Consider the following 24,701-nt stretch of genomic DNA (forward strand, 5'->3'; position numbering starts at 1 on the left):
AGGATCCCCTTGCTGTGTCTTGAAGCTCAGGGTGGACATCAAGTAGTCCAGACAGAGATGCTGATTGGGCTGAGCCTGATTCCTCAGGATGGACTGCAGAGGAGCCATTTGCCATGGCGGAACCCATAGCATAGGCTGTATCATCGGTCATCTGAAGGGGGTGTCTCAATTCTAAGGGGAGGATGTTAACATCAGGAAAGACTTGGGTGTACCTCTGGGCTGGAGGGAAGAGAGAAAGCCCTGGAGATGCAGGCAGGAGTCTGGAAGAACCAACTGCATTTAATCAGGCTGCAGAGAAAAGGCTGATGGTAAGAGCCCAACCAGTTCCAAGGCCATTGGCTGGGACCAATGCCTGTCCTTAAAAGCAATGGGGACCAAGGAGATGAAAGATACAGGCCGTCAGCAAATGTGGAGGCAGAAGAGGCTCCACATCCAGCTTGGAGCTCTAGCTCCCCCTCCTCCCCCTACTAAACTAGAGGCAAAGACAATACTGGAAAGAACCCCAGGAGGTTGCTGGGTTTTCACATCAGAGGTGTGTGTTTAGACTACAGATCAGTATCAGTATGTCCTGCCATAGCCACATCCGAAGACCTGCTGGAAGTCGCAGCCTGGCTCTACTCAGCTTAAGCTTCCAATACCTACACAGACAAGAGCCTGTTATCCTCTTACTGTGCCCAGAAGGGACAATGGCCTCAGAGACTAGGGCAAGGGTCAGAAGGTGGAAACCATACTTGGGCCAGAGCTTGTTTAACATCCAGCCCTGCATTCAGTGCTGCCAAGCTGAAGATGGGTATCCTGCCCCTTCCAAACTGGGGTCCCCATACAGCTGTCCATCTCTGCTTTCCCAAATTCCTTAAAGCTTCTCTTAGAGCTGCACAAGGCTGGTTTTTTCCACATGTCCCTTGTGGAGGTAATAAATGACAGAGCTTAGTACTCATAAAAGCCAGCCAGTCTTGACAAATGAGTTTCTTTTTGTTGTTTGGTTTTTGCAGTGCTGAGGACCAACTAGGGCCTTTACACATGCTAAGTATGCTTCTTAAACCACCCCACCTCCACATTAAGAGAATTCTGTTTTTCCAGCTCTAGCCATCTCGGCACTCATAACAAGCCTAGTTTTGGTTGAACAGTACTTTCCTGACTTTAAAGTTTTTCCTGTTTTTAGAGTCACTGGAATGGAATCTTGGAATCTTAGGTAAAAGGCATAGAATTAGGGGTCTGAGGCCCTAAAATCTAAAACTAAGGATTGGACACACCTGGGACAAGGGATGGAGATTCAGGCATTAACAGAGGACTGGCTTGAAAGGATGAAGGAGAACCACAGGAGCATATATATTAGCCAGACATCAGTGGCTGATGCCTACCCATAATCCCAGCTACTCAGGAAGCTGAGATCTGAGGATCTTGGTTTGAAGCCACTGGGGCAGGAAAGTCTGTGAGACTTAATTTCCAATAAACTACCAAAAAACTGGAAGTGGGATTGTGGCTCAAGTGGTAGAGCACCAGCCTTGAGCAGAAAAGGCTAAAGGTCAGCACTCAGGCCCTAAATTCAAGCCCCAGTCCCTGCACACACACACACTCACTCACAAATACAAATACAAATGAAGCCCTGGGGCAAATATCCCTGAAAGCAGTCTCCCTTCAGCTGTGTGGTAAGCCCTGACCCCTGGACTCTGCCTAATGTGGCCCTTATTATACAACGGTCTCCTTTGAGGAACTGGCCACGCCTATCTACTATGCATTTCGTCTTCTGTTGGCCGGATTTGATCAGAAGGCATTACCTGAGAGGCCCCACTCCGTTGGTGGCAAGGGTGGCACCTCCTGAAATGACCTCAGGGGACACATCATATAACACCCTTTGGGCTCCGAAGTTCTGCTCAAATGCCTAGTGGCACAGGCTCACTAGCTCGCTGAGCAGCGCTGCCTCCGAACACTCCTGATCTGGGGGATGGGAAGCCCAGTTTTCCCGAGCAGACCCAGCTGGGATCGCTGGCCCAGGTTCTCTGCCAACCTGAGCTAAGGGTCGAGATGGCCCGCACAGGCCGGTCGCCCACTAGGGCCCTTCCCTGACCTCCGAATCATCTTCTCCTCTAGGCCTGGGAGGCTCCCTGAACTCCCGTAGTTGAAGTCAAGGGGGCGGGGAGTTGATAAAATGCTCGCGATCGTAACCCGGGAGCGAATCGTACGGGACGGACCAGGGCATAGTGGGAGAGCTGTGCCTGCCAGGGCCTGGAGCGCAGTCGCCTCCGATGAGGAGAGCTGGGCCTGAGGGCCGATCGGCCTGACGATGGGGTCGGGGAGCGTAGGCGGCCCCACCTCTGAAGGAAGATTCGGGTTTTTCTGGCCACGGGGACAGAAGAAGCAGGCGGAGCTCACCGCTTTCTTTGGGGGCCCAGACAATTCAGGGCGACGGACGGGACGGCGCGCGCTTGATGGCGTCACGAGGATGCGCCGGGACGGGCGGTGTCGCGCACGCGCTCTGCCTGGGATCGTAGGCTGGAGCTGCTCTCTGTCTGACCCGTGCCTTGGGCCTTGGATCAAAGGCTGGGCCACCTAGAGACTCCTCGCGGGCACTGCCTTTGATCCTTGGGTTTCATCGCGAGACCTTGCCTTGGCCTTGCTATGCTTTGCCAGCTTAGCCACCACTGTCCACACTCAGGGGTCCCTGATGGGCCACTCCGGGACCTACTGGCCTGACAGCCCCTGAGGAAACCCCTTGAGGAAACACTTTCCAACCCCCTTTCCCCCCAGCCTGGAGATACCGCTGCATCCCAGAGCTGGATTTCTCCACAGCTCACTGTCGTTGCTCTTCTCTCTCACGACGCTCTCCTCGTCCTTTTGCCCTGTGAGGCTCTTATTGACCTGCTTAACCCTATGTAAATGAGAGGCCTGTTCCTCTTTTCCAAACTGTCTCCTCACCTGATTGCCTTTCTGAGCTCTCAGATCCAAGCTCCCAGTTGGTAAAAAACAAAACAAAACAAAGGACAAAAAAAACAAACAAGAACTGGAGCCTGCAATTTCTCTCCCCTGTTACAGCTAAAGGAGGAAAGACTTACACTGTGTTCTCTCTTCCTCCCTCCCCATCTCCCCTCCCCCACCCCACTTCTTGGTGATTTATGCCTGGCTTTTCTTTATTGCTCCAGGACCTCTTGTTCTCAGCTATTGGAAAGGAGATTGGGGCTCTCCAGTGCCATCCACATCCTGCCTAAACCCCCAGGTTAGCTGCATTACTCCTGAGAAAACCCAAGCAGTCATAAAGAATGAAGAAACTGTCTCAGCCAGTACAGCCCCACCCTGCCTCAGAAGATAAAAGGGGGTGGGAGGGTTGCAGGTGGTATCACAGAAGCCCAGACAAGAGTTGGTCAATCAACACCTTCAGGAACCCTTCCCTGGAAAGGAACCTCAAGAGAAAGTCAAGGTAGCTTTTTTGTTATCAACCAGCCAGCCAGCTTCCTTGGCCATGCACAGTGGTCAGTAGAGGGGTGGGAATGTCTCCCTTAGCCTGGGGCAGTCTTCTGGGATGATGACCCAAGAAGGCTACTCAGTTCACACTTAAGGCCAGAGCTTCTGGACGTGTACATCTCTTAGAACCAGTTTTTGCTGGATGACAACTGGGGAAACTGAGATCTGCTGGCTAGACTCTGAGGTCTCTCCAACACAGGTGATTTCGCGTTCTCTGGTGACAATTGAGCGGCCAAAGCAGATTAACCCGTGTGCTAATCCCCCCTAATGGTTTCAGAATCCTTGGCGCGAGGAGCTAAGCCGGCCTTTCTCCGAGGCTGCTGCCGGCCCTCTCTGCGGCTTGCGCCTGAGACTGGGCCGATACTATCTCAGCCAGCCCGGCCTCGGACTCGCGCTAATCCTCGCTCTCGCTTTCTTCCCTTGCCTGCCAGAGATCGGGACGATTGGCGTTTGATTATGGCCGCTATCGAGGGCCCCTTTGTGCGATTGGCCCTAAATCCCCTAATTCCGTGATAAAGGCGGCATTAGCGAGAGTTTGCTGTAGAAAAAGGCACCGGCATGAAAGAAAGCAATCAGGGGGATCCTGAAGGCGTCCGCGAGTCCTGGAGCAGCGACAGAAAAGGGAGCAGGAGGGGGGAGGGGTCCGAAGAGGGGGGCAGCATGGCCCAACCGAGGCCATCCTGGGATCTGATTTCAGCCCCCATCTGCCTCTTCTGCCAATCTGAGCGGTGGTACCCAGGACTGCTTTCCACTTCTGCCTTGGCAGTCTATCATTTGGTTTCTGAAACCCCCTGAATTCAGATGCAGAGGGTCTACTAAGCTACTCTGGCCCCACCGTGGTTTTGTGCTGTAATGGTACTTAAACTCAGGATGCTGACCCTTAGCTGGAGCCACAACTCCACTTCCTAGTTAGTGGTTAAGTGGACATAGAATTCACAGATTTCCTGACTGGACTGGCTTCCAACTGCAATCCTTGGATCTCAGTATATTGAAAAGCTAAGATTACAGGCCTGAGTCCCCAGAAGCCAGCCTGTCCTCACCTTATGCTTTCAGAACCCTGGTCCTGGCTTCACTGCTTTGCCCTTTCAGCTCTGAAGTATAATGCCTGCCCAAAGACCGATTTTTCTACCACCCCCTGGTTCTCCTGAATCCCTTGCAGGCTCAGGTCCCTCATCTTGCCCTGTCTTTTGGCACTGACTGCTTTGATCAGGCCTGTCGGGGAAAAGCATCCAGGAGAAACCAGTGCTGTCCCTGGAGGGTATACTAGGAAGAGGGGTGGTGTGCAAGTGGGGTTACCAGGAAAGTGTCTCAGCAGAGAGTCCCACAGCCCCCAAGGTTTTGCTTCATAGAGCCAGAATGGGTATAATGGCAGTTCACTGGACAGGTAATGGACAACCAAACATGGGGAGGAAGTGACTGACTGGCTGAGGGAGATGAGATGGCAGAGACCAGGAGGACCATTGATTCTGGAGGACTGAAGCAAGGGAACCCTAAGATTGAATTCCTATATGTAGAGAAGATGTGATCACTCAAGGTTCACCTTGGGGAGTGGGGTTAAGAGAGAAAAGTTGCTAAAAGTGGGTTAGAAAGCACTGTAGAGGGACGAGCATGGGTGGCAGAGACACCTTTAGCCAGCACTGAGACAGCAGTCATACAGAGAGAAGCTAGATGAGACAGAAGGGAAGGGGGTAAAAGGGGGAATGCCAAGCATAGTTATTATAGTCAAGCAGAGGTTATTCATGATTGGTTCTAAGGGTCGGCAAGGTTTTTCCAAGACAAGAAGTTAGATTTAAGGGTCACTCACCTGGATGAATAAGTGTGTTCGTTTTTTGTTTTTTTTTTGGGTCTGGTCATGGGCCTGAACTCTGGGCCTGGGTGCTGTCCCTCAGCTCTTCAGCTCAAGGCTAGTACTCTACCACTTGAGCCACCGCACCACTTCCGGCTTTTTTCTTTTTGTTTATGTGGTGCTGAGGAATAGAACCTGGGCCTCATGCATGCAAGGCAAGCACTCTACCACTGAGCCACCTTCCCAGCCCTGAATAAGTGTGTTCTTATCAAGGATAGGAGCCAGGTGCTGGTGGCCCAGGCCTGTAATCTTAGCTATTTAGGAGGCTGAGATCTGAGGATCATGGTTCAAAGCCAGCTCAGGCAGGAAAGTCTGTGAAACTCTTATCTCCAATTAGCTACCTGAAAACCATAAGTGGAACTGTGGCTAAAAGTGGTAGATCACTAGCCTTGAACAGTCCCCAGGCCCTGAGTTCAAGTCCTACAATGACCCCCCCCCCAAAAAAAATAGGAGTTTAGGTATATATCTAGGTGTACAGATGGATATGATTGCCATTAACCAATGGGTACAACTGATGGGTGTACATAGGTGGCTCTGTCCTCATCTCCTTTAGTGATCTTCTAGCTGCTAAGAGCTGGCTATTACTGCCTTCATCTTGGGTCATTGCTCTTGTGTACGTGCAGTAGGAGCACTTACAGCCTTCCAAGCCTGGAACAGAACTTTACCTATGAGTAACTACATGGAGCTCATCATTTGTTTTGCCGCAAGGTAGTCTGAAGCTATTAGGTACTCTATGTCTGCCTCAGCACTTTTTTTTTTTTTGTCAATCTTAAGACTTGAACTTAGGACCTGGGTGCTGTCCCTGAGCTCTTTTGCTCAAGGCTAACACTCTACCACTTTGAGCCCCGGCACCACTTCTGGTTTTCTGGTGGTTCATTGGTTCATCTCCAATGATAAGAGTCTCTCAGACTTTCCTGCCTGAGTTGGCCTTGAAACTTGATCCTCAGATCCTCAGCTCTCAGCCTCCTGAGTAGCATGGCCTGAGCCACTTCTGAGTAGAAATACAGTTGCCCCTCTCTGTATCGAGGTTCACTTATTGTGGCTTCACTGTATTGTGGGTTTTTTTTTAAAGTATGTAAACAGTTATTCCTCACCTATCGTGAGAATTATGTTGCAGAGACCCTTGCAATAGGTGAAAATCTGTGAAGTAGCAATAAGTGAATGGTGATATAGGGAGGGATGACTATCTAATGCTGCTATTGTTCCTGAGCTTTTGTGCTCAAGGCTAGCACTCTGCTACTTGAGCCACAGCTCCATTTGTGGCTTTTTGGTGATTAATTGGAGCTAAGACTCTCACAGACTTTCCTTTACGGGCTGATTTTGAACCACAATCCTCAGATCTCAGCCTTTAGAGTAGCTAGGATTACAGATGTGAGCAACTGGCACCTGGTTCATAATTGCTTTAAGCCAGAATTTGTGACACTTAGTAAATGCAGATCTAGGAAATATTGATCTAGGAAATTCTCCCAAGAGAACACCTTCCAAAATGTCATAGGACCTTGAGCTTGACAGTTGGCACCAGGAATGGACAGCCCTAATTACCAAGGCGGAGTCTATGGTGGTACCACCGCTTTTTTTTTTTTTTTTTTTTACTTTGTTCTAGTACTGGGGCTTGAATGCAATGCCTGGATGTTGTCCCTTAGCTATTTCTCTCAAGGATGGTGCTCTACCACTTGACCACAGCTTCACTTATAACTTTTTGGTTGTTAATAGGAGGTAATAGTCTCTTGAGCCAGGTGCTGGTGACTCACCTATAATCCTAGCTACTCAGGAAGCTGAGATCAGAGGATAGAGATTCAAAGCCAGCTTAGGCAGGGGAGTCTTTGAGACTCTTATCTCCAATTAACTGGGCCCTGAGTTCATGCCCCATAACGAACAACAACAACAATCTCTTGGATTTTTTTCTGCCTGGGCTGGCTTCAAACCTTAATTCTCAGGTCTCAGCCTCCTGAGTAACTAAGATTACATGTGTATGCCACCAGCACCAGCTGATATATATGTGTTGAAATGCCAAACTGTACCTCAAAAATGAATAGCTACTACATGTCAGTTAAACATATACATTTATTAGTTTAAAAAATGTGGGGGGACTGGGCACCAGTGGCTCACACCTGTAATCCTAGCTACTCAGAATGCTGAGATCTGAGGATTGTGGTTCAAAGCTAGACCATGCAGGAAAGTCTGAGACTCTTATCTCCAATTAACCACCAGAAAACTGGAAGTGGCACTGTGGCTCAAGTGGTATAGTGCTCACCTTGAGCTGAAGAGTTCAGGGACAGCACCCAGGCCCAGAGTTCAAGGCCCACAACCGACAAAAAAGAAAAAGAAAAAAATTAGTTTTGGCCTGGCACCAGTAGCTCAGGAGACAGATCTGAAGGTTCAAGGTTCGAAGATATCCCAGGAAGAAAAGTCTTCAAGACTTTATTTCTAATTAACCAGCAAAATGCTGGACTGGTGGCATGTCTCAAGTGGTAGAATACCAGCTAGCCCTGAGTTCAGGTCCCAGTAGCAGCACATACACAAAATTTTTTTCTTGCAGTGCTAAGGAACAAACCATTGGCTTTGTGTGTGTTGGGTGAGAGCTCTACCACTGAGCTTCTCAATTGTTTTGTTATTTTTGGTCATGGTTGTAGGGCTTGAACTTAAGGCCTGGGCACTGTACTTGAGCTGTTTTTTTGCCCACGGCTAGTAGTTCTACCACATTGAGCCACAGCTCCACTACCAGTTTTCTGATGGTTAATTGGAGATGAGTCTTACAGCCTTTTCTGTACAGGCTGGCTTTGAACCATGATTCTCACATCTTAGTCTCCTGAGTAGCTAGAACTATAGGCATGAGCCACCAGCACCTGGCTCCCATTTGTTTTTAACTTAAAAAAGTCAGAGACATGGCGGCTCACACCTGTAATCTTAGCTACTCTGGAGGCTGAGATCTGAGGATCACAGTTCAAAGCAGCCCGGGGAAGAAAGTCAGTGAGACCCTTATCGCCAATTAACCAGAAAACTGGAAGTGGCGCTGTTGTTCAAGAGGTAGAGTGCTTGCCTTGAGCTGAAGAGCTCAAGGACAGTGCCCAGGCCCAGAGTTCAAGCCCTACAACCAACAACAGCAACAAAAAGTCAGGGAGCCAAAGGTTCTTGCTTAGTTTGTTTGCTTAAGGCTAGTCCTGTACCACTTGAGCCACATCTCTATTTGGAAATGGTTTGTTAGATGTGGCACCAAAAGTACAGCAAGCAAAGAAAAACATAAATTGGGCTTTTTCAAGATTTAAGTCTTGTGTGTGTGTGTGTGCACGTGCGTGCGCGCGCTCACATGTGCGCACATGTGTGCGCATATAAATGTCCATACTAACATCTGAACTTAGAGCTTTGTGTTTTCCCCTTCTGGCCTTTTGGTGGCTAATTGGACATAAAAGTCTCAGACTTTTCTACTCAGGGTTGGCTCAAGCCACAATCCTTAGATCTCACCTTCCTGAGTAGCTAGTATTACAGGCATGAGCCACAGGTTCCTGGTTGTTTTTCTCTTTTATGATGGAAGCAAAAGACCTAAATCTTGCCAGGCACCAGTTTGAGCAAAAAAAAAAAAAAATTAAAAGAGCACAAGACCCTGAGTTTCAACTTCATTACCAGTGCGTGTGAAAAACAGCCCATAGAATGGGGAAAATATTTGTAAATTATTTAACAGATATGGGACTGGTATACTGCATTGATAACAAACTCTCACAACCCAGAAATGAAGTGACAAATAGAGATAGAGCCAGGTGCCAGTGACTCACACCTGTAATCCTAGCTACTCAGGAGGCTGAGATCTGAGGATCAAGGTTTGAAGCCAGCCTGGTAGGAAAGTCCATGAGACTCTTATTTTCATTTAAACAGGAAAGGCTAGACATGGAATTGTGGCTCATATGGTAAAACACTAACCTTGAGCACAAAAGCTCAAGCCCTAGGATGAGTTCAAGTCCGGGATGAGATGGGGGAGGGGAGAGAGGTAGGGTCAGAGACAGAGACAGAAAGACAGAGGGAGAGAGGGAGAGGAGAGATTAGGTCTCTAGGATCAGTGGTTGGGGATATACCGGAAAAGCAAGTTACTTTATGGGTGATCTGAAGGACCTCAACTTTGAGTAGAGCCCAGGAAGGAGCCCAGGATAGGAAAGGCATCGGCAGCAGATTCTGGCTGTAGCTCTAGCATTCCTAGTCTGTCCACGACCTGACAAAGCAGAGGCAAATCCTATGGCAAAGTTTCCCTTCCCCCTCCCCTTTCTTCCCCTGCCCTTTCTCCTTCTCCCTCTTCCCCTCCCCCCTCTCCTTGCTGATCCTGGGGCCTGAACTCTGGTCCTGGGTAAAGGACTTGCCTCTCCCTCTTGGCCCAATCATTTCATGTATATAAAAAGATGGAAAATGAGGTGCATATCTAAGGTGCATACAGACCCCAGGTATGCACAGATGTGCAGGTACAGCAATTCACCTGAGCCTGGCTGTAAACATTCCATTGTGGGCCCCCCACCTCCCTAGACCTAGTGGCTTTTCCGTTAACCTCTGCCTCCCTGTTCAGACCCCGTAAAAACCCAACTCCTGTCCCACTTCTTTGCACAGTCTTCAAGCCCTCAGGAAGGCGATGCCCCTCGTTGTTCCTCAGTGAACAGTCCTAGCCTGTGGAAGATCAAGTCCCGCCTGTTTTCTTCCTTTCTCCTCCATTTTCCTAACACTGGGCACTGTCCCTGAGTTCCTTTTGCTTAAGGCTAGCACTCTGCCACTTGAGCCACAGCTCCACTTCCTGCTTTGTTTGGTAGCTTAATGGGGATAAATGTCTCACAGACTTTCCTGCCCGGGCTGGTTTGGAAAGGTGATCCTCACATCTTGTACTCTTGAGTATGTAGGATCACAGGAGGGAACCACCAGCGCTTGGCTCCTAAACTTCCCTGAGGTTGCCTTGAACTGTGATCCCCAAATCTCTGCTTCCCGAGCAACTAACCACCACACTCAATTTCATTTTCATTTTTGTCAACTAAATAATGGTAAATTTGACTTTCTGTCATATTCTGTGTGTTTTGGCACCTTTACTGATTCCGCCACCATCAAGTCATAGCACAGTTTTTCCTCGCTACTATATAAATTGAGTAACCAACTATATGCAGTGTTGGGGGTTCACTGGCGCGATCCGGGGGGTCCGGACGTCCCTCAAAAGGGAAGATACCGGCAGTGGGGACCCGACCCTCTGCGCCTCCACCCCCATCGGCGATTGCTGCCCACCCTGGACGCCAAGCCCTCCCCGCACCTCGGCCAGCCCCCCGCGCACCGAGGCGGAGCCGGCTCTCCCTCCACCGCACTCGGGGATTAGCGCGCTCCTGGCCCCGCGGCGGGATTAGCTCGCGTGGACTCCGCACCCGGTCCGGGGATTACCGCGCGCTCCCCACGACGTGTATGTGTATATATATGCCCGTGGCGGCCGCCCCAGGGCTGGATGGGCATGGCGGCGGCCGGGGGTGCGCCAAGCCGCGGGGGTCCCGGGCGGCCCTGCCCCTTCTCCATAGAGCACATCCTCTCCAGCCTGCCCGATCGGAATCCTGCTGCCCGACCTGCCCGGCCACCGCAGGCCAGCAGCCGCCAGAGCCCCGCCGAGCCCGAGGAGCCCGGGGCACCCGAGATTGTGCCCTGTGCCTGCTGCTGCTGCTGTGGCCCCCGCGCGGTGCAGCGTAGATCCCCCGAGGCGGCCGCCGGGCTGGGTGAGTGGGCGCAGGGCCGATCTGGAAGCTGATCGGAGGGGAGGAGAACCCAATTAGGGGTCCTGTCCCCCTGAACGTGGCGCAATCGGTGGAGACCTCAGTCCCCGCGTGGTCCCCTTACCACCCCGTCCCCCCCGCAGGCTCACGTCTATCGTGGCCCTTGAGGCTGGGACCTGCGGCGCCCTTGCCCTTGGCAGCGCCGGCTGGAGGATCCGAGACGCTGTCCGGTGCTAGCGGACCCGGCCCGCAACGACGCACGCGACGCCACCGCACCATCTTCAGCGAGGAGCAGCTGCAGGCGCTCGAGGCGCTCTTCGTGCAAAACCAGTATCCGGACGTGGGCACGAGGGAGCGCCTGGCCGGCCGCATCCGCCTGCGCGAGGAGCGCGTGGAGGTGAGGGTCCTGCCTTGCGGGACTGCGAGGGGGAGGCTGCGCCTCCCGCTCTTAATTTTCTATAATCGCCCGCCCTGATTGCCCGGAGGAAGCCCTGGAGGCCCAGTGTGGTGGAGGGAGAGGCTCTGCGGGGTGGCGCGATGGGGCGTGGGGCCAGTGCCTGGGCAGGAGGGGGGGGAAAGGGCAGGGGGAGGGAGGGACTGCACTGGTTAGGTAGGAATGGGCAGTTAAGTTTGGGCAGTTTATTTGCCTTTATTTTAAATCTCACTCGATGATAAAAGAGGCATTCGTTCAACGTTCCAGATTTTTGGGAAGTTCGCAAATGCACAAATCTGCAAAGGGGCGTCCCAGTTGGCGCTGAGCAGACGCTGGGAGGGTGGGAAAGCGATTCCCATTCATTCCAGGAGCCTCTGTCAACATCTGCCACGGTAAGGGCAGGTGACGACTAGGCACTGGTGGCTCACATCTGTAATCCAAGCTACTCAGGAGACTGAGATCTGAGGATCTGATTTGAAGCCAGCCCAGGCAGAAAAGTCTTTAAGACTCTTTTTTTTTTTTTTTTGCCAGTTGTGGGGCTTGAACTCTGGGCTAGGGCACTGTCCCTGAACCTCTCCGTTCTCAAGGCTAGTGCTCTATCACTAGAGCCACAGTGCCACTTCTGGCTTTTTTCTTTTTGTTTATGTGGTGCTGAGGAATCAAACCCAGGGCCTCATGTGTGTGAGGCAAGCACTCTACCACTGAGCCACATTCCCAGCCCCTCTTTAAGATTCCTATCTCCAATTAAACACAAAAAGTAAAAAGCTGGGAAGTGAAGCTGTGACTCAGAAGTGTTAGAGAACTAGCCTTGAGCAGAAAAGGCCAAGGGACAGTGCCCAGGCCCTGAGTTCAAGTCCCAGTACTGGTCCATGCATATACACATGGAAGGTAGCACTCACCCCTGTCCACCCACACCCTTATCTTTTTTTTTTTTTTTTTTGTCGGCTAATTCCAGTTTTCTGGTGGTTAATTGGAGACAAGATTCTCAGGGACTTTCCTGCCCAGGCTGGCTTTGAACCCCAATTATCAGATCTCAGCCTCCTGAGTAGCTAACATCCTTCTTTAAAATCCTCTGTTCCTCTCTCTGGAACCAGTAGCATTTGACCACAGTCCTGGAAGCCTGAGTAGCCCCCTCTTCCTCCCTCTTTCTCCTTAGGTCTGGTTTAAGAACCGACGGGCCAAGTGGCGACACCAGAAGCGGGCATCATCATCTTCAAGGCTCCTGCCAGGCCCTAAGAAAGCTCCCAAGGAAAGCTGCTGCTGATCCTGAAAGCTACCCTTGGCCTTGGCTGTGACCTTCGGACCCCACACAGAAAGAAGACAGACCTTCTTGATGAACAAGGACTCTAGGAGAGGAAGCAACTTCTCGCACTTTCTGGTCACAGGAACTAGTGCTGGGTGTGTGTGCATGTATGTGTGGCAGAGACAACTCCCCCCTCAAGGGAGGGCATGCTAAGCACCTACATGCCCTCTCCTCCTGGATGACAGGAACTAGGAAGATTCATTTGTAGGTGGAGTAGGGGCATGGAACAGGTCAGCCTCCTCAAAACCCACTGCCCAAGGAGGCACTAACTCCACCCCAGGGCAGGAACCATTGCTTATCAACATAGGGCCCAGAATCTTCTCCAGTGGCCTCCACCCCAGGGCATACTAGTCTCCTATTTCTCCTCATGTAGACATGGACCCACTTTAACGTAGTATCTACATCATTTAGACTCACTGCCTCTTCAAATGTCTTACACAAGGCTGTGGTATCTCACCTGTTGAATAAGGTTGGAAGTAATTTCCAGCTTTTCACTTGCATCTTAATCTTTTTTTTTTCTTTCTTTTTTCTGCTGGTCATAGGCCTAAACTCTGGGCCTGGGTGCTGTTGCTCAGCTCTTCAGCTCAAGGCTAGTGCTCTACCACTTGAGCCACAGCGCCACTTCCGGCTTTTTTCTGCTTATGTGGTGCTGTGGAATTGAACCCAGGGCTTCATGCATGCAAAGCAAGCACTCTACCACTAACCACCTTCTCAGCCCTGCACCTTAATCTTTGAGCCCTGCTGATACCAAGAAATACACAAGAACTACAAATGCCACAAAAGCAGTCCAGAGTCCCATATTCAACTGAGCTCCATGTCTACACCCAGCCAGTAGCTGCCCCTCCTCCTTCCTTCCCAGGTTGTGTGTATGTGTGTGTGTGTGGGGGACTAGGGTGTTTTGGGGACCACAGCACAGTGAGTCATCCATATCCCATGCCAAATGTCCTCCAGTGAGTAGAGATAACATGGCTAGTGGCAAGGTCCCCTAAGGGCTACTGACCTGCTTTATGGATACAGGCCCTTGGTTTCCTCCTTCTGGGGATTTCCATGCCATCCTAGGCTTGAGCAAGGTAAGGTTAGATCCAGGAACTCCATCCTTGCAGTTTTGGAAAAAGTTTCCCTTCTCTCTACCATCCTGACTAGTGGACTCCAAAGTTCCCAGGGCCCCATCTGGCTTGAGCATCTCATTCTGTCTCTTTGTAGGTCCTGGTGGGTGTGGAACAGTATCTGTAAGAGACACGGTAACCAACACCATAGTTCTTGGGGATTTCAAAGCCTGGCGAGTTTGGATGACTCCCAAGTTGACATGTGTCCCCCAGCCAAAGCTTCCCCAATACTGCTGGGTGCCTTAAGGGCAGGTGCTGTCACTCCCATCTCCCTAGGACACACCATTATGACGGTCACAAAACCCTTCTAACTGAAGCTTGACTTTGCCTTTAAACACTGTCTTAGTAATGGAAAAAACTAGATCCTGGTCAGCTCCCTGCAGGCTGAGACACTCCATCTAGCTAGCTTCCAAGCCCCTTGTTCTCCTTAGCTAAACAGCCATTTGTCATCTTTTTTTTTTTTGTTTTTTTGCTTTTTTGGTTTTTTGGGGGGTCTGGTTGTGGGGCCTGAACTCTGGGCCTGGGCGCTGTCCCTCAGCTTTTCAGCTCAAGGCTAGAGCTCTACCACTTGAGCTACAGCGCCACTTCTGGCTTTTTTCTTTTTGCTTATGTGGTGCTGAGGAATCGAACCCAGGGCCTCAGGCATGCAAGGCAAGCACTCTACCACTGACCACCTTCCCAGCCCCCATTTGTCATCTTTTAGGGCAATCATGGTCAACCAACTGTGTCCAGTGTATCTAAGCTCTACCTTCCAGGCTCTAACTGCCCTTCTGAATTGTTTCTTCCTCTCCAACTGCTCTTTGGCAGGCTGACCACCCTCCCCCATCCACAAGCTGCCATTAATGTAGACCTCTGGAGGCTTATCTCCTCATCCCCATTCTCTTCTTGGTTTATCTTTCCCATCCTTAGCTCCAATTCTATTCTCTTTGCCACATTTCCACTTCCATCTCCAACCCAGGACTCTTCCTTGGGCTAGATATTTATGTCAAACTGCCCCCAAACCACTCCTCCAGAAGTCTACAGGCTCATTGTCCACAATGAGTGCTCCCTGTTCAATCCAAGTGTACGAACTGGAATCCCTCGTCCATTATATCTGATCCAATAGCAATTCAACTTTACCTCTAAAGAAACACATCAATCATGCCAGAATCCACTTTCTTTCAAATTCCAATTGCACTATCACCTCTCACCGTGACCATTGCATCTCTCTCCAGCTATGTCTACTGGTACCTATTTTGGCTCCTTTTTAATTCAGAAAAAAAAAGGTGAAAAACTCATGGGCACCCATGAATCTCCCAGCCTAACTGCCTTTTTGGTAGCATCTCATACCTCACTACATTCTGTGTGTATCCAAAAGTCTGCTTGTAACTTCCCTTGCTCCCTCCTACCACTAGATTTTTGAATATATTCTTTCCATTCTTTCGTCCCATTGCAATGCCATTGATCTTTTGGATCTACAGTCACTTTGTCCAGGAAATGTCCTCTGATTTTCCCCACTAGATAAAGATTCTCTAAATACAAATTCTTTTTGCCAGTTACAACTGCCACTTTACAATTTTGTGTTTGTCTCCTCCACTAATTGAACCATCAGCTCTATGGAAGCAGGAACGTCACCAGAGTCCCCAGTGAATCCCAATGAATCAAGATGTGGTTGCATATCTAAAAGCAAGGTTGTATTCAATCATTCGGGGCTTGTTTGTAATAATTCATAACCTCCCTTTGGGAAGAAATTCCTGAAAAGTGCTTAGTAAGTTTTCTGTTTCATTTCCATGAGAAATGGTTCTCTTCTGGGAAGAACACTCTGGCATTTAAAGGGGTAAATGATCACTAACCAGAAATTTCTTTACTGAACAACCATTTTCCCCACCTTATTTGTCTTTTGTTATAATGATCTAGGAGGAATTAGCTTATTGTTCTTTCCTTGCATAAAGGTTGTATAAAACCAAGTTTTCTGAAGAGTGTTTTTGATAATATTATTGAAGCGCATTGAGTGATTATTTGCGAGAATTTGGAAACCCAAAGCCTTCTGATTTCCTCCAGTGCTAAAATTGGTTTAACAACTTGACCTACACGTCAAATAGCCCTCACAACAGCGCCCCATTGTGTCTACAGCCCAGACAACTCAGGGCAGGGAGAAAGACTACAACTCCCACAAACGCAAGTGCTTCCGTGACGTCACACGACGCGCCCTCTGGCACTAGAAAAGTACTGTTTTCCCATTGGTTAGCTGTTGTAGGCGCCTGCGCAAATGGTGAAATTCCTGCTCCCCACCCCACCCCCAACCTTGTGACGCGATGCGTCGCCCGAGCAGTTCTGGGATAGCGATGGGGACGCCGGGCGGATCGGCTCGGGCTATTTTGCTGCCCGTCGAGTCCGGGCACCCAAGGAAGCGCGCGGCGGGTGACACTGGAACTGCGAGGAGCAAGCAGCGGGTCCTGGATGAGGAAGAATATATCGAGGTATGACCTCACTGCGAAAGTCGGCGACTTCCGGGTCCTTTTCTGTTTCGCATTCCTCTCGGGTCCCGGCACTCGCTTCAGCCTGGGGACGTGTTAACAATTGATTCTCTTCCCTCGCGGCATAGGAAGTCTCCAGAGACAATTAACCAGTGCTGAGGGAAATGTCCTTACTTGGGGAGGCACTAGCAGGAGAAAGGGGGGACAGTTCTGTTGTATGTGGTAAGGACCAGAAAACAAAGTTTTCCATTAAATTGTGAATTTCAGAAGGTTGATAAGTTTGAAGGATGATGGCAAGAAATGGCTTTCTAGAAGGCAGTGACGACAAATGTAAAGGCCAGGACAGGCGATGTCCTGGAAATCAGCTGCTGTTGTGGCAGTATCTTTGAGTGGGTGGTCCATGGATGTCCCTCGATGTAGGAGTTGGTTGTTACCACAAACACACGGGACTCAGAAGGAGCTCTCTCAGGGATTAGAGGCGGGCAGTTTGGTTTTAGGCTGGATGTACACATTTTGCAACCCAAGAGCAAGATCTGACTGGAGGTGATAACAGGAATTTCATCCGGTGGTGGTGGTGGTGGTGGTGGTGGTGGTGGTGGTGGTGGTGGTGGTGGTGGTGGTGGTGGTGGTGGTGGTGGTGGTGGTGGCGTGGTGGTGGTGGTGGTGGTGACGGTGACGGTGGTGACGGTGACTGGTTGAAGTCACTCAGGAGGACGGTTTGGATTGGAAATAAGCCTAGGCCTAGTGGCTCACACTTGTAAGCGTGTAAGCTCTGATGAGCTCCATTCAAAGCCAGCTGGGGCAGAAAAGTCTGTGACACTGATTAACTGCCAAAAAAGTCCGGAAGTGAAGCTGTGGCTCAAGTAGTAAAGCACTAGCTTTGAGCACAAAAGCTCAGAGAAAGCTGGGTTCCCGTGACTCACACCTGTAAGCTACTCAGCAGGCTGAGATCAGAAGATCATGGTTCGAAGCTAGCCCAGTTTTTTTTTTTTTTGGTCGGTCCTGGGGCTTGAACTTTGGGTCTGGGGGCTAGCCCTCAGCTCTTCAGCTCAAGGCGAGTGTTCTACCACTTGAGCCACAGCTCCACTTCAATTTTCTGAGTGGTTTATTGAAGATAAGAGTCTCTCGGGGGCAGGGAACGTGGCTCAGTGGTAGAGCACTTGCCTTGCATGCATGAGGCCCTGGGTTCGATTCCTCAGCACCACATAAGCAAAAAGAAAAAAGCCAGAAGTGGCACTGTGGCTCAAGTGGTAGAGTACTAGCCTTGAGCTGAAGATCTGAGGGACAGCGCCCAGGCCCAGAGTTCAGGCCCCACAACCGGACCCCCCCCCCCCAAAAAAAAAAAAAAGAGTCTCTTGGAGTTTCCTTCCTGGGCTGGCATGTTGAACCATGTGATCATCAGATCTCAGCTTCCTGAGTAGCTAGGATTAGAGGTGTGAGCCAATGACACCGGGGTTCCATGAGACTCTTATGTCTGATAAACTACTTAGAAAAAGCTGAAGTGGCAGCTGTGGCTCTAGTGGGAAAGCTCTGCCTTGAGCAAAAAGAAGCTCAGGGACAAAGCCCAGGCCCAGAGTTTAAGCTTTAGGACCAGCACCATAAACAAACAAAAACTCATGGATAGAAAGGAGGTGGCAGCATCCATGTTGGTCTAGATGTTGTGGAGCTGGCACCAGAAAAGGAGAATGAAAATGTTAGATGTTGTAGAAAAGCTATAGGGATGTCAAGTTGGTTTCCCCAGAGAGTGTCTGTTGACTCCCTCACTGGAGCCTCCATAAATGGGTAGATAGATGCTGAAAGAGGTGCAGCTGAGCTTTGGCTGGCAGAAGAACAATGAACTATGAGGCAGGCCACTGAGGCCACTCTGTCTTTCTCTCCTGATAGGGCCTCCAGATGGTCATCCAAAGGGATTTCTTTCCTGATGTGGAGAAGCTACAAGCACAAAAAGAGTATCTGGAAGCTGAGGAGAATGGAGACTTGGAACGCATGCGCCAGATTGCTATCAAGTTTGGTTCTGCGCTTGGCAAGATGTCACGAGAGCCCCCACCACCCTGTAAGAGGATTCTGTGGGTGGGTGGCAGAGGGGAACATTCTTTGAATGTCACTATAGGCTTACTCCTATTTCTAACTTCCTTCTTGTCTCCCCCTAGATGTGACTCCAGCCACATTTGAAACCCCTGAGGTACATACTAGCACTGGAGCTGTGGGCAACAGGCCTAGGCCTCAGGGCCGAAGCCTAGAGGATGGTGAGTGATAGCTTATTCTTTTGGTCCCAGGATCTGAGGCCCTCAGGAATGGTCCAAGAGCTTCAGGCTACATGTTATCCCTGAAGGGTCTTCTTGCCTAAATAGCATCTTTGAATTAAATAGCACTGGTCTAGAAGCTGAAAGATCTGGGTCTAGTTTCAACTGTGAAGGTGTTCATTTGTTCAGTGTGTCAGCCCCTTCCCTGTGTGGGCATTAGAAGGCTCCTTTCACTGCTGTCCTCTGAAGACACCTGGGACCTTCCTGCTGGTTTCTTTTACACTGTTCCTTTCCCTCAGATAAATGCCTGGTTTGTTCTTTCTTTTCCTTCAAGTCTCTACTCTGCTATCTGTTCAAGGAAAATGTTCCTGACCTTTTTCTGTGTAAAGTTGGGACAAGCTTGGTGTGCTGTCTTTCAATCTGGCTCTGTTTTTCTTTTCTTTTCTTTTTGTTGCCAGTCCTGGGGCTTGAACTCAGGACCTGGGCACTGTCCGAATTCCTTTCTTTTTATTTATTTATTTATTTTTGGGTCTGGTTGTGGGGCCTGAACTCTGGGCCTGGGCGCTGTCCCTCAGCTCTTCAGCTCAAGGCTAGCGCTCTACCACTTGAGCCATAGTGCCACTTCGGCTTTTTTCTTCTTGCTTATGTGGTGCTGAGGAATCGAACCCAGGGCCTCATGCATGCAAGGCAAGCGCTCTACCACTGAGCCACCTTCCCAGCCCTGTCCGAGTTTCTTTTGCTCAAGGCTAGCACTTTATCACTTGAGCCACAGTGCCACTTCTGGCTTTTTTTTTTTTTTTTCTGCTTATGTGGTGCTGAGGAATCAAACCAGGGCCTTATGCATGCAAGGCAAATGCTCTACCACTGAACCACCTTCCCAGCCCCAAGATTCGTTTATTTTTGTAAATATGCATTTTCTATTTCAGTAACTCTGTGAGTATTTTCAGTAATCTTAAGTTGTAAAAACCATTGCTATTCTTATTTACAGATGAAGTAACTTCTATAGGTCTCAGCAATGGTCAGTGGTTGAATGGAGCTGGAGTCTCTCTCTTTTTCTCTTTCTCTGTCTCTCTCTGTCTCTCTCTCTTTCTCTTTTTTGTGCCAGTCGCAGGCCTTGAACTTAGGACCTGGGTGCTGTCCCTGAGCTTTTGTGCTCAAGGCTAGTGCACTACCACTTGAACACAGCTCCACTTCAAACTTTTTGGAAGTTTATTCAAAATAAGAGTCTCGTGGACTTTCCTGCTAGGCTGGCTGTGCTCTTCAGGTGTTTAGCTTAATAGCTAGGATTAATAAGTGTGAGCCACAGCGCCAGGTTCCTTTTCTTTTTTCCTTTCTTCCTTCCTCCCTCTCTTCCTCTGTGCTAGGACTTGAACTCAGAGCCAGGGTGCTGTTCCTTAGCTCTTCCACTTAAGGCTATGAGTCTACCACTTGGCCACAGCTCCCCTTCTGGCTTTTTGCCAGTTAAAGGTGAGAGTCTCACAGACTTTTCTGTCCTGGCTGGCTTTGCACTGCAATCTTCACATCTCATCCTCGTGATTAGCTAGGTTTATAGGCATGAGTAAGTAATCAGCTCCTGGCTGTGTCCTTTTTCTGACTCCAGGTCTCAAACTCATACCCTGCTGCACTTTGCATTTTAGCACTTAGCCAGTGGTTAAGACTATCAGAACAGAAGAGAAGGATCTTCAGGTCATCCCACTGAAATTTGCAATATTATCTTTGAGAGTACTATACCGCTCCGAGGGTACCAATTTCTGTGTTAGCTGGAGTGGTTGAGGTTGTGGCCTAGAATCTACAAATCCAGAACCATATAGGTCTTGCCTTAGAGACTAGCTGGCAGGCCTGGATGCTTAAGTTACAATCACACACTTATTATTTTTTTTGTTGGTTGTGGGGCCTGAACTCTGGGCCTGGGCACTCTCCCTCAGCTCTTAAGCTCAAGGCGAGTGCTCTACCAGTTGAGCCACAGTGCCACTTCTGGCTTTTTCTGCTTATATGGTGCAAAGGAATTGAACCCAGGGCCTCATCCATGCAAGACAAGCACTGTACCACTGAGCCACCTTCCCAGCCCCACAATCACATACTTACAAGTTCAAAGAAGGGAAGAACAATTAGGATAAGGAAATCCCAGGGAGGGAGAGAGTTCTCAGGGCTGAGAGTAAGGTCCTTGGGATCAGCAAATCCTGGTGACCAAGAGCTGCCAAACTTTGTCATCACAAACTCTTATATTAATGCCTCCCTCCTTCAGAGGCATCTAGCAGATAAGAATGTTGCCAAGGCTGCTGCAGAGAGCTCCCTGAGCAGTTGGAGGTGGCTAACTTCTACCCCTTTAGGGGTATTATCTAGCAGGGACAAGGATTCTAGCCCTGCTTTTGGGTGCTGTGATTCCAGGGTCTGGGTACACTGGCCTCTCTTCTGCAGAGTGGGGTTTATGCCATGTATGGTACTGTGTTGCCCCCACCTGCAAACCCTGAACAGGAGAGGCTGGAGAGGAAGAGGAAAAGGAGCCACTTCCCAGCCTGGATGTCTTCCTGAGTCGTTATACAAGTGAGGACAATGCCTCCTTCCAGGAGATCATGGAGGTAGCCAAGGAGAAGAACCGGGCCCGCCATGCCTGGCTTTACCAAGCTGAGGAGGAGTTTGAGAAGGTATTTCTGGAGTTTGGGGACATAGTCATTCTCTGTTGGGATTGAGGAGTTCCAGGGACACAGGTACTATGTTTAGGGACGCTCCTGACCTTCACTTTCCCCCATGTGATTGTAGAGGCAAAAAGATAATCTTGAACTCCCATCGGCAGAGCACCAAGCCATCGAGAGCAGCCAGGCTGGGGTGGAGACCTGGAAGTACAAGGCGAAGAATTCTCTCATGTACTACCCAGAAGGTAAGCAGTTGGGGCCTGAGAGCAGGACAAGGACCCAAGGAATACAGGTATATGTGCTTGGCTCTATTAGGGGGTCGTTAGGGTTTGTCTGTTTTTTTTTGTTGTTGTTGTTGTTTTGTATGTTCCTCTACAACATAGTCTTCAGAGCCAGGGGCTGTGGGTGTGTATGTACTCTTGCAATGTAGGTCTCAGAGGGGTCCTGGTTTGCCTCCGATGGGTGATCTGGACCTTAGTTGGATAATAAGTTCCTTCTAGTTTTACCCAAGTTTTATGGTTGTGTGGAGTCTGAGATAGGCCAGTAGAGATGCTTCTATTCAGCTGGGAGTGTCTTGCCTGAGGAAAGTGTGTGTGTGTGTGTGTGTGTGTGTGCGTGCGTGCGTGCGTGAGTGTGTGTGTTTGTGGTTTTTAATCAGTTCTGGTCTTCAACTCTGGGCCTGGCCACTGTACTGGAGCTGTTACTTGAGCCACAGCTCCACTTCTGGATTTTTTTGGTGTTTAATTAGATAAGAATCTCACAGACTTTCTTCTCTGGCTGACTTCAAGCCGTGATTTTCAGATCTCAGCTTCCTGAGTAGCTAGGATGTCAGGTATGAGTCACTGACACTTGGCTTTCTTTCCTTTTTCTCTTCTTTTTTTTTTTGGTTTGAGACTAGGACTCAAACATGGTACCTCATTGGCTTTCCCCTACCCTTGGGGGTGGTAGGACTTCTAGAGGTTTCTAGAGGTGTAGCTCCAATCCTGGAAAGAGTGTTCTTAACCCTCAAGCCACAGAGCTACTGGCACTGGGGTTGGCTACCTACTGCTGCCATCTCTGCTTCCTCTTCTAGGTGTCCCTGATGAAGAGCAGCTCTTTAAGAAGCCCCGGCAGGTGGTGCATAAGAACACACGATTCCTCCGGGATCCCTTCAGCCAGGCCTTGAGCAGGTCCCAGCTCCAGCAGGCAGCTGCCCTTAATGCCCAGGTAAGCCAGCAGGGCCAGCTGTGGGCTAGAGTCACATATGTCTGGGCTAGTTGTGGGCAGGCATCCTGTGGCCATCCTGTCTGTCCCCTTTAAGTTAGAACTGTCCTTGGGTGGGTGGAGTTAAATAGGCAGAAGTACTAGTGTCACTGTGTAGCAGGGCCCTTTATGTCTTCTTAGCCTATACAAGCTGACCAAGACAGTGCCAAGCCAAGGGCATGGTCTTGGTCTGGCACATTCTGTGGGTCCAGATTCATGCCAGCTTTCTTGGTAGTAGGACCCAAGAAACTGGAAGCTTCTGGAATCAGCCCAGTCTTCTGTCTCCATACTGTACTTCAGGCATAGTTGTGGATAGACAATGGGCTAAGCAAGCAAAGGAGAGCAAGTGCTAGAAGGGAGCCTGATCCCAGAGGGCAGACCATGGTGGGACAGTGCTTGTGGTAGCAGTGTGAGCTAGCTTGGGAGCAAGACGAGTACTTTTTTGATGGTGGTCATGGTTACAGTGTTGGTGGCCAGAGGTGGAAAGACTTACAGAACTTCTTGTTAACATTGTACCCTGTTAGGCTGTGGTGTCAGCACTGCCCTGGATGGGGAGTGTAGGGGGGCATCTTGCTTGGCTACCCACTCTGACACACCCTCAAGGTCTTTTTTTAAAACTAGTCCTGGGGCTTGAACTCAGGACTTGTGTGTGCTGTCCTTGAGCTTTTTTGCTCAAGGCTATGCTCTACCACTTGAGCTATAGCTCCACTACTGCCATTTTTAGTATTTATTGGAGATGAATCCCTTGGACTTTCCTGGCCAATCTGGCTTCAAACCATGATCCTCAAATCTCAGCCTCCTGAGTAATTAGGATTATAGGTCTGAGCCATTGGTACCCAATGGTGGGATGGGTTCCTCCTTTTTCCCCAAGTGGGTTAACCACCTTAGAGCTCCAGTTTTGTCCTGAGGAGGGGAAGTGTTTCCAGCGGCACCTCTGTATCTGCTCTACTGGTTGGGGAGAGTCCCTCTGATGATACCTTTCTGCTTGTTCCAGCATAAACAGGGCAAGGTGGGCCCTGACGGCAAGGAGCTTATCCCCCAGGAGTCTCCTCGAGTGGGTGGATTTGGATTTGTTGCTACTCCTTCTCCTGCCCCTGGTAAGAAATGGATCAGGTACCCAGGCTGATTGGGGTTATGGGTGGGCTAGACTCTCAGCAGACCTGACCTGAGATGTTAGAAGTACTGTTTCCTATTCTGGACCTGTCTGTGGTACTAGCAGGTAGGGTTCTGAATGTACAGTGACTCTAGATTTAAATACAGAGAGCTCTCTGCAGGGAGAAAGGTTCTGGGTACTGGGCATATAGTCTTCCTACATGGTGGTCTTGGGGGCCTTTGGTGCATGAGGCACCCCTCTGCCCTCCACACTCTATGATAGTTGCTATGAAAGGGCCTAAAGCATGTGGAGGTGCTACAGGTTGTTCCTGAGTTCTAGGAGGTGGAGAGACCAGAGCATCTCTTCCCTTGGGGGTGGTAGGACTTCTAGAGGTTTCTGTGGTTCTGTGCTAGAATAGGGTCCAGCTAACCCAGTGTCCTTAGGCACTTCTGTTTTGGGCTGACTTAGCTTTCCCTCTCAAAAGACAAGGATCTTGAGGAAGGAGAGTGGGCCTGTGTCTAGCCTTGATTCTAGCTAGAATATACATAGGGGTAACTGGCTATTGTAGTGGGGAGGTCATGGGATCCAGCAAGATCCCCAACCTGAGATGACTCTGGGCTTTCCATCTGTAGGTGTGAATGAGTCTCCACTGATGACCTGGGGGGAGGTTGAGAACACGCCCCTGAGAGTCGAAGGATCAGACACACCCTACGTGGACAGGACCCCAGGACCAGCTTTCAAGGTGAGTTGTGAGAGGGGAGCAAGGGTGAGAGTCAGTGTGGGTGCCTTGGCAATCAGGTGCCTGCTGCTCAAGACTGAGCGCAAGAGGGCAAAGCAGGCCCAAGTGATGGGGCCAGCACTTGTGCTTTGGAATGTCTGTTCTGGCATTCTGACGGGTGGATCTTTTTTGTTGTTGTTGGTGGTGGTCCTGGGGCTTGAACTCTGGGCTTGGGTGCTGTCCCTCAGTTCTTCAGCTCTAGGCAAGCTCTACCGCTTGAGCCACAGCACCACTTCCGGTTTTCTAGTGGTTTATTGAAGAGAAGAGTCTCACCAAAGTTCCTGCCCAGGCTGGCTTTGAACTGTGATCCTCAGATCACAGCCTCCTGAGTAGCTAGGATTATAGGCATGAGCCACCCGCACCGGCACCCAGCTGGGTGGATTTTTTTTTTTTTT

General features: G+C 49.9%; 2 protein-coding genes across 3 annotated transcripts in view; both read left to right on the forward strand.

Annotated features, from left to right (window-relative positions):
• The first annotated feature begins 10,766 nt into the window (after positions 1–10,766).
• Gsc2 (goosecoid homeobox 2) lies at positions 10,767–12,716 on the forward strand. The gene is made up of 3 exons (XM_013031506.1): positions 10,767–11,022; positions 11,163–11,416; positions 12,609–12,716. The coding sequence occupies exons 1-3, from the start codon at positions 10,767–10,769 to the stop codon at positions 12,714–12,716; spliced, it is 618 nt and encodes a 205-aa protein (XP_012886960.1).
• Positions 12,717–16,167: 3,451 nt separating this feature from the next.
• Positions 16,168–24,701, forward strand: part of Dgcr14 (DiGeorge syndrome critical region gene 14) — a 12,641-nt gene continuing 4,107 nt past the window's right edge. Inside the window, exons 1-8 of one of the 2 annotated variants that reach the window (XM_013031532.1) lie at positions 16,168–16,320; positions 18,202–18,370; positions 18,468–18,563; positions 21,036–21,205; positions 21,321–21,438; positions 22,266–22,399; positions 23,430–23,532; positions 24,161–24,270. In XM_013031532.1, the coding sequence (XP_012886986.1) occupies positions 16,186–16,320; positions 18,202–18,370; positions 18,468–18,563; positions 21,036–21,205; positions 21,321–21,438; positions 22,266–22,399; positions 23,430–23,532; positions 24,161–24,270 (1,035 nt within the window). In that variant the 5' untranslated portion in view covers positions 16,168–16,185. The remainder of the gene's footprint in view (positions 16,321–18,201; positions 18,371–18,467; positions 18,564–21,035; positions 21,206–21,320; positions 21,439–22,265; positions 22,400–23,429; positions 23,533–24,160; positions 24,271–24,701) is intronic. The other variant, XM_013031533.1, reaches the window with a different exon arrangement.

The sequence above is a fragment of the Dipodomys ordii genome, unplaced genomic scaffold (genome assembly GCF_000151885.1).
Source record: "Dipodomys ordii isolate 6190 unplaced genomic scaffold, Dord_2.0 Scaffold141, whole genome shotgun sequence".
Taxonomy (NCBI): Eukaryota; Metazoa; Chordata; class Mammalia; order Rodentia; family Heteromyidae; genus Dipodomys; species Dipodomys ordii.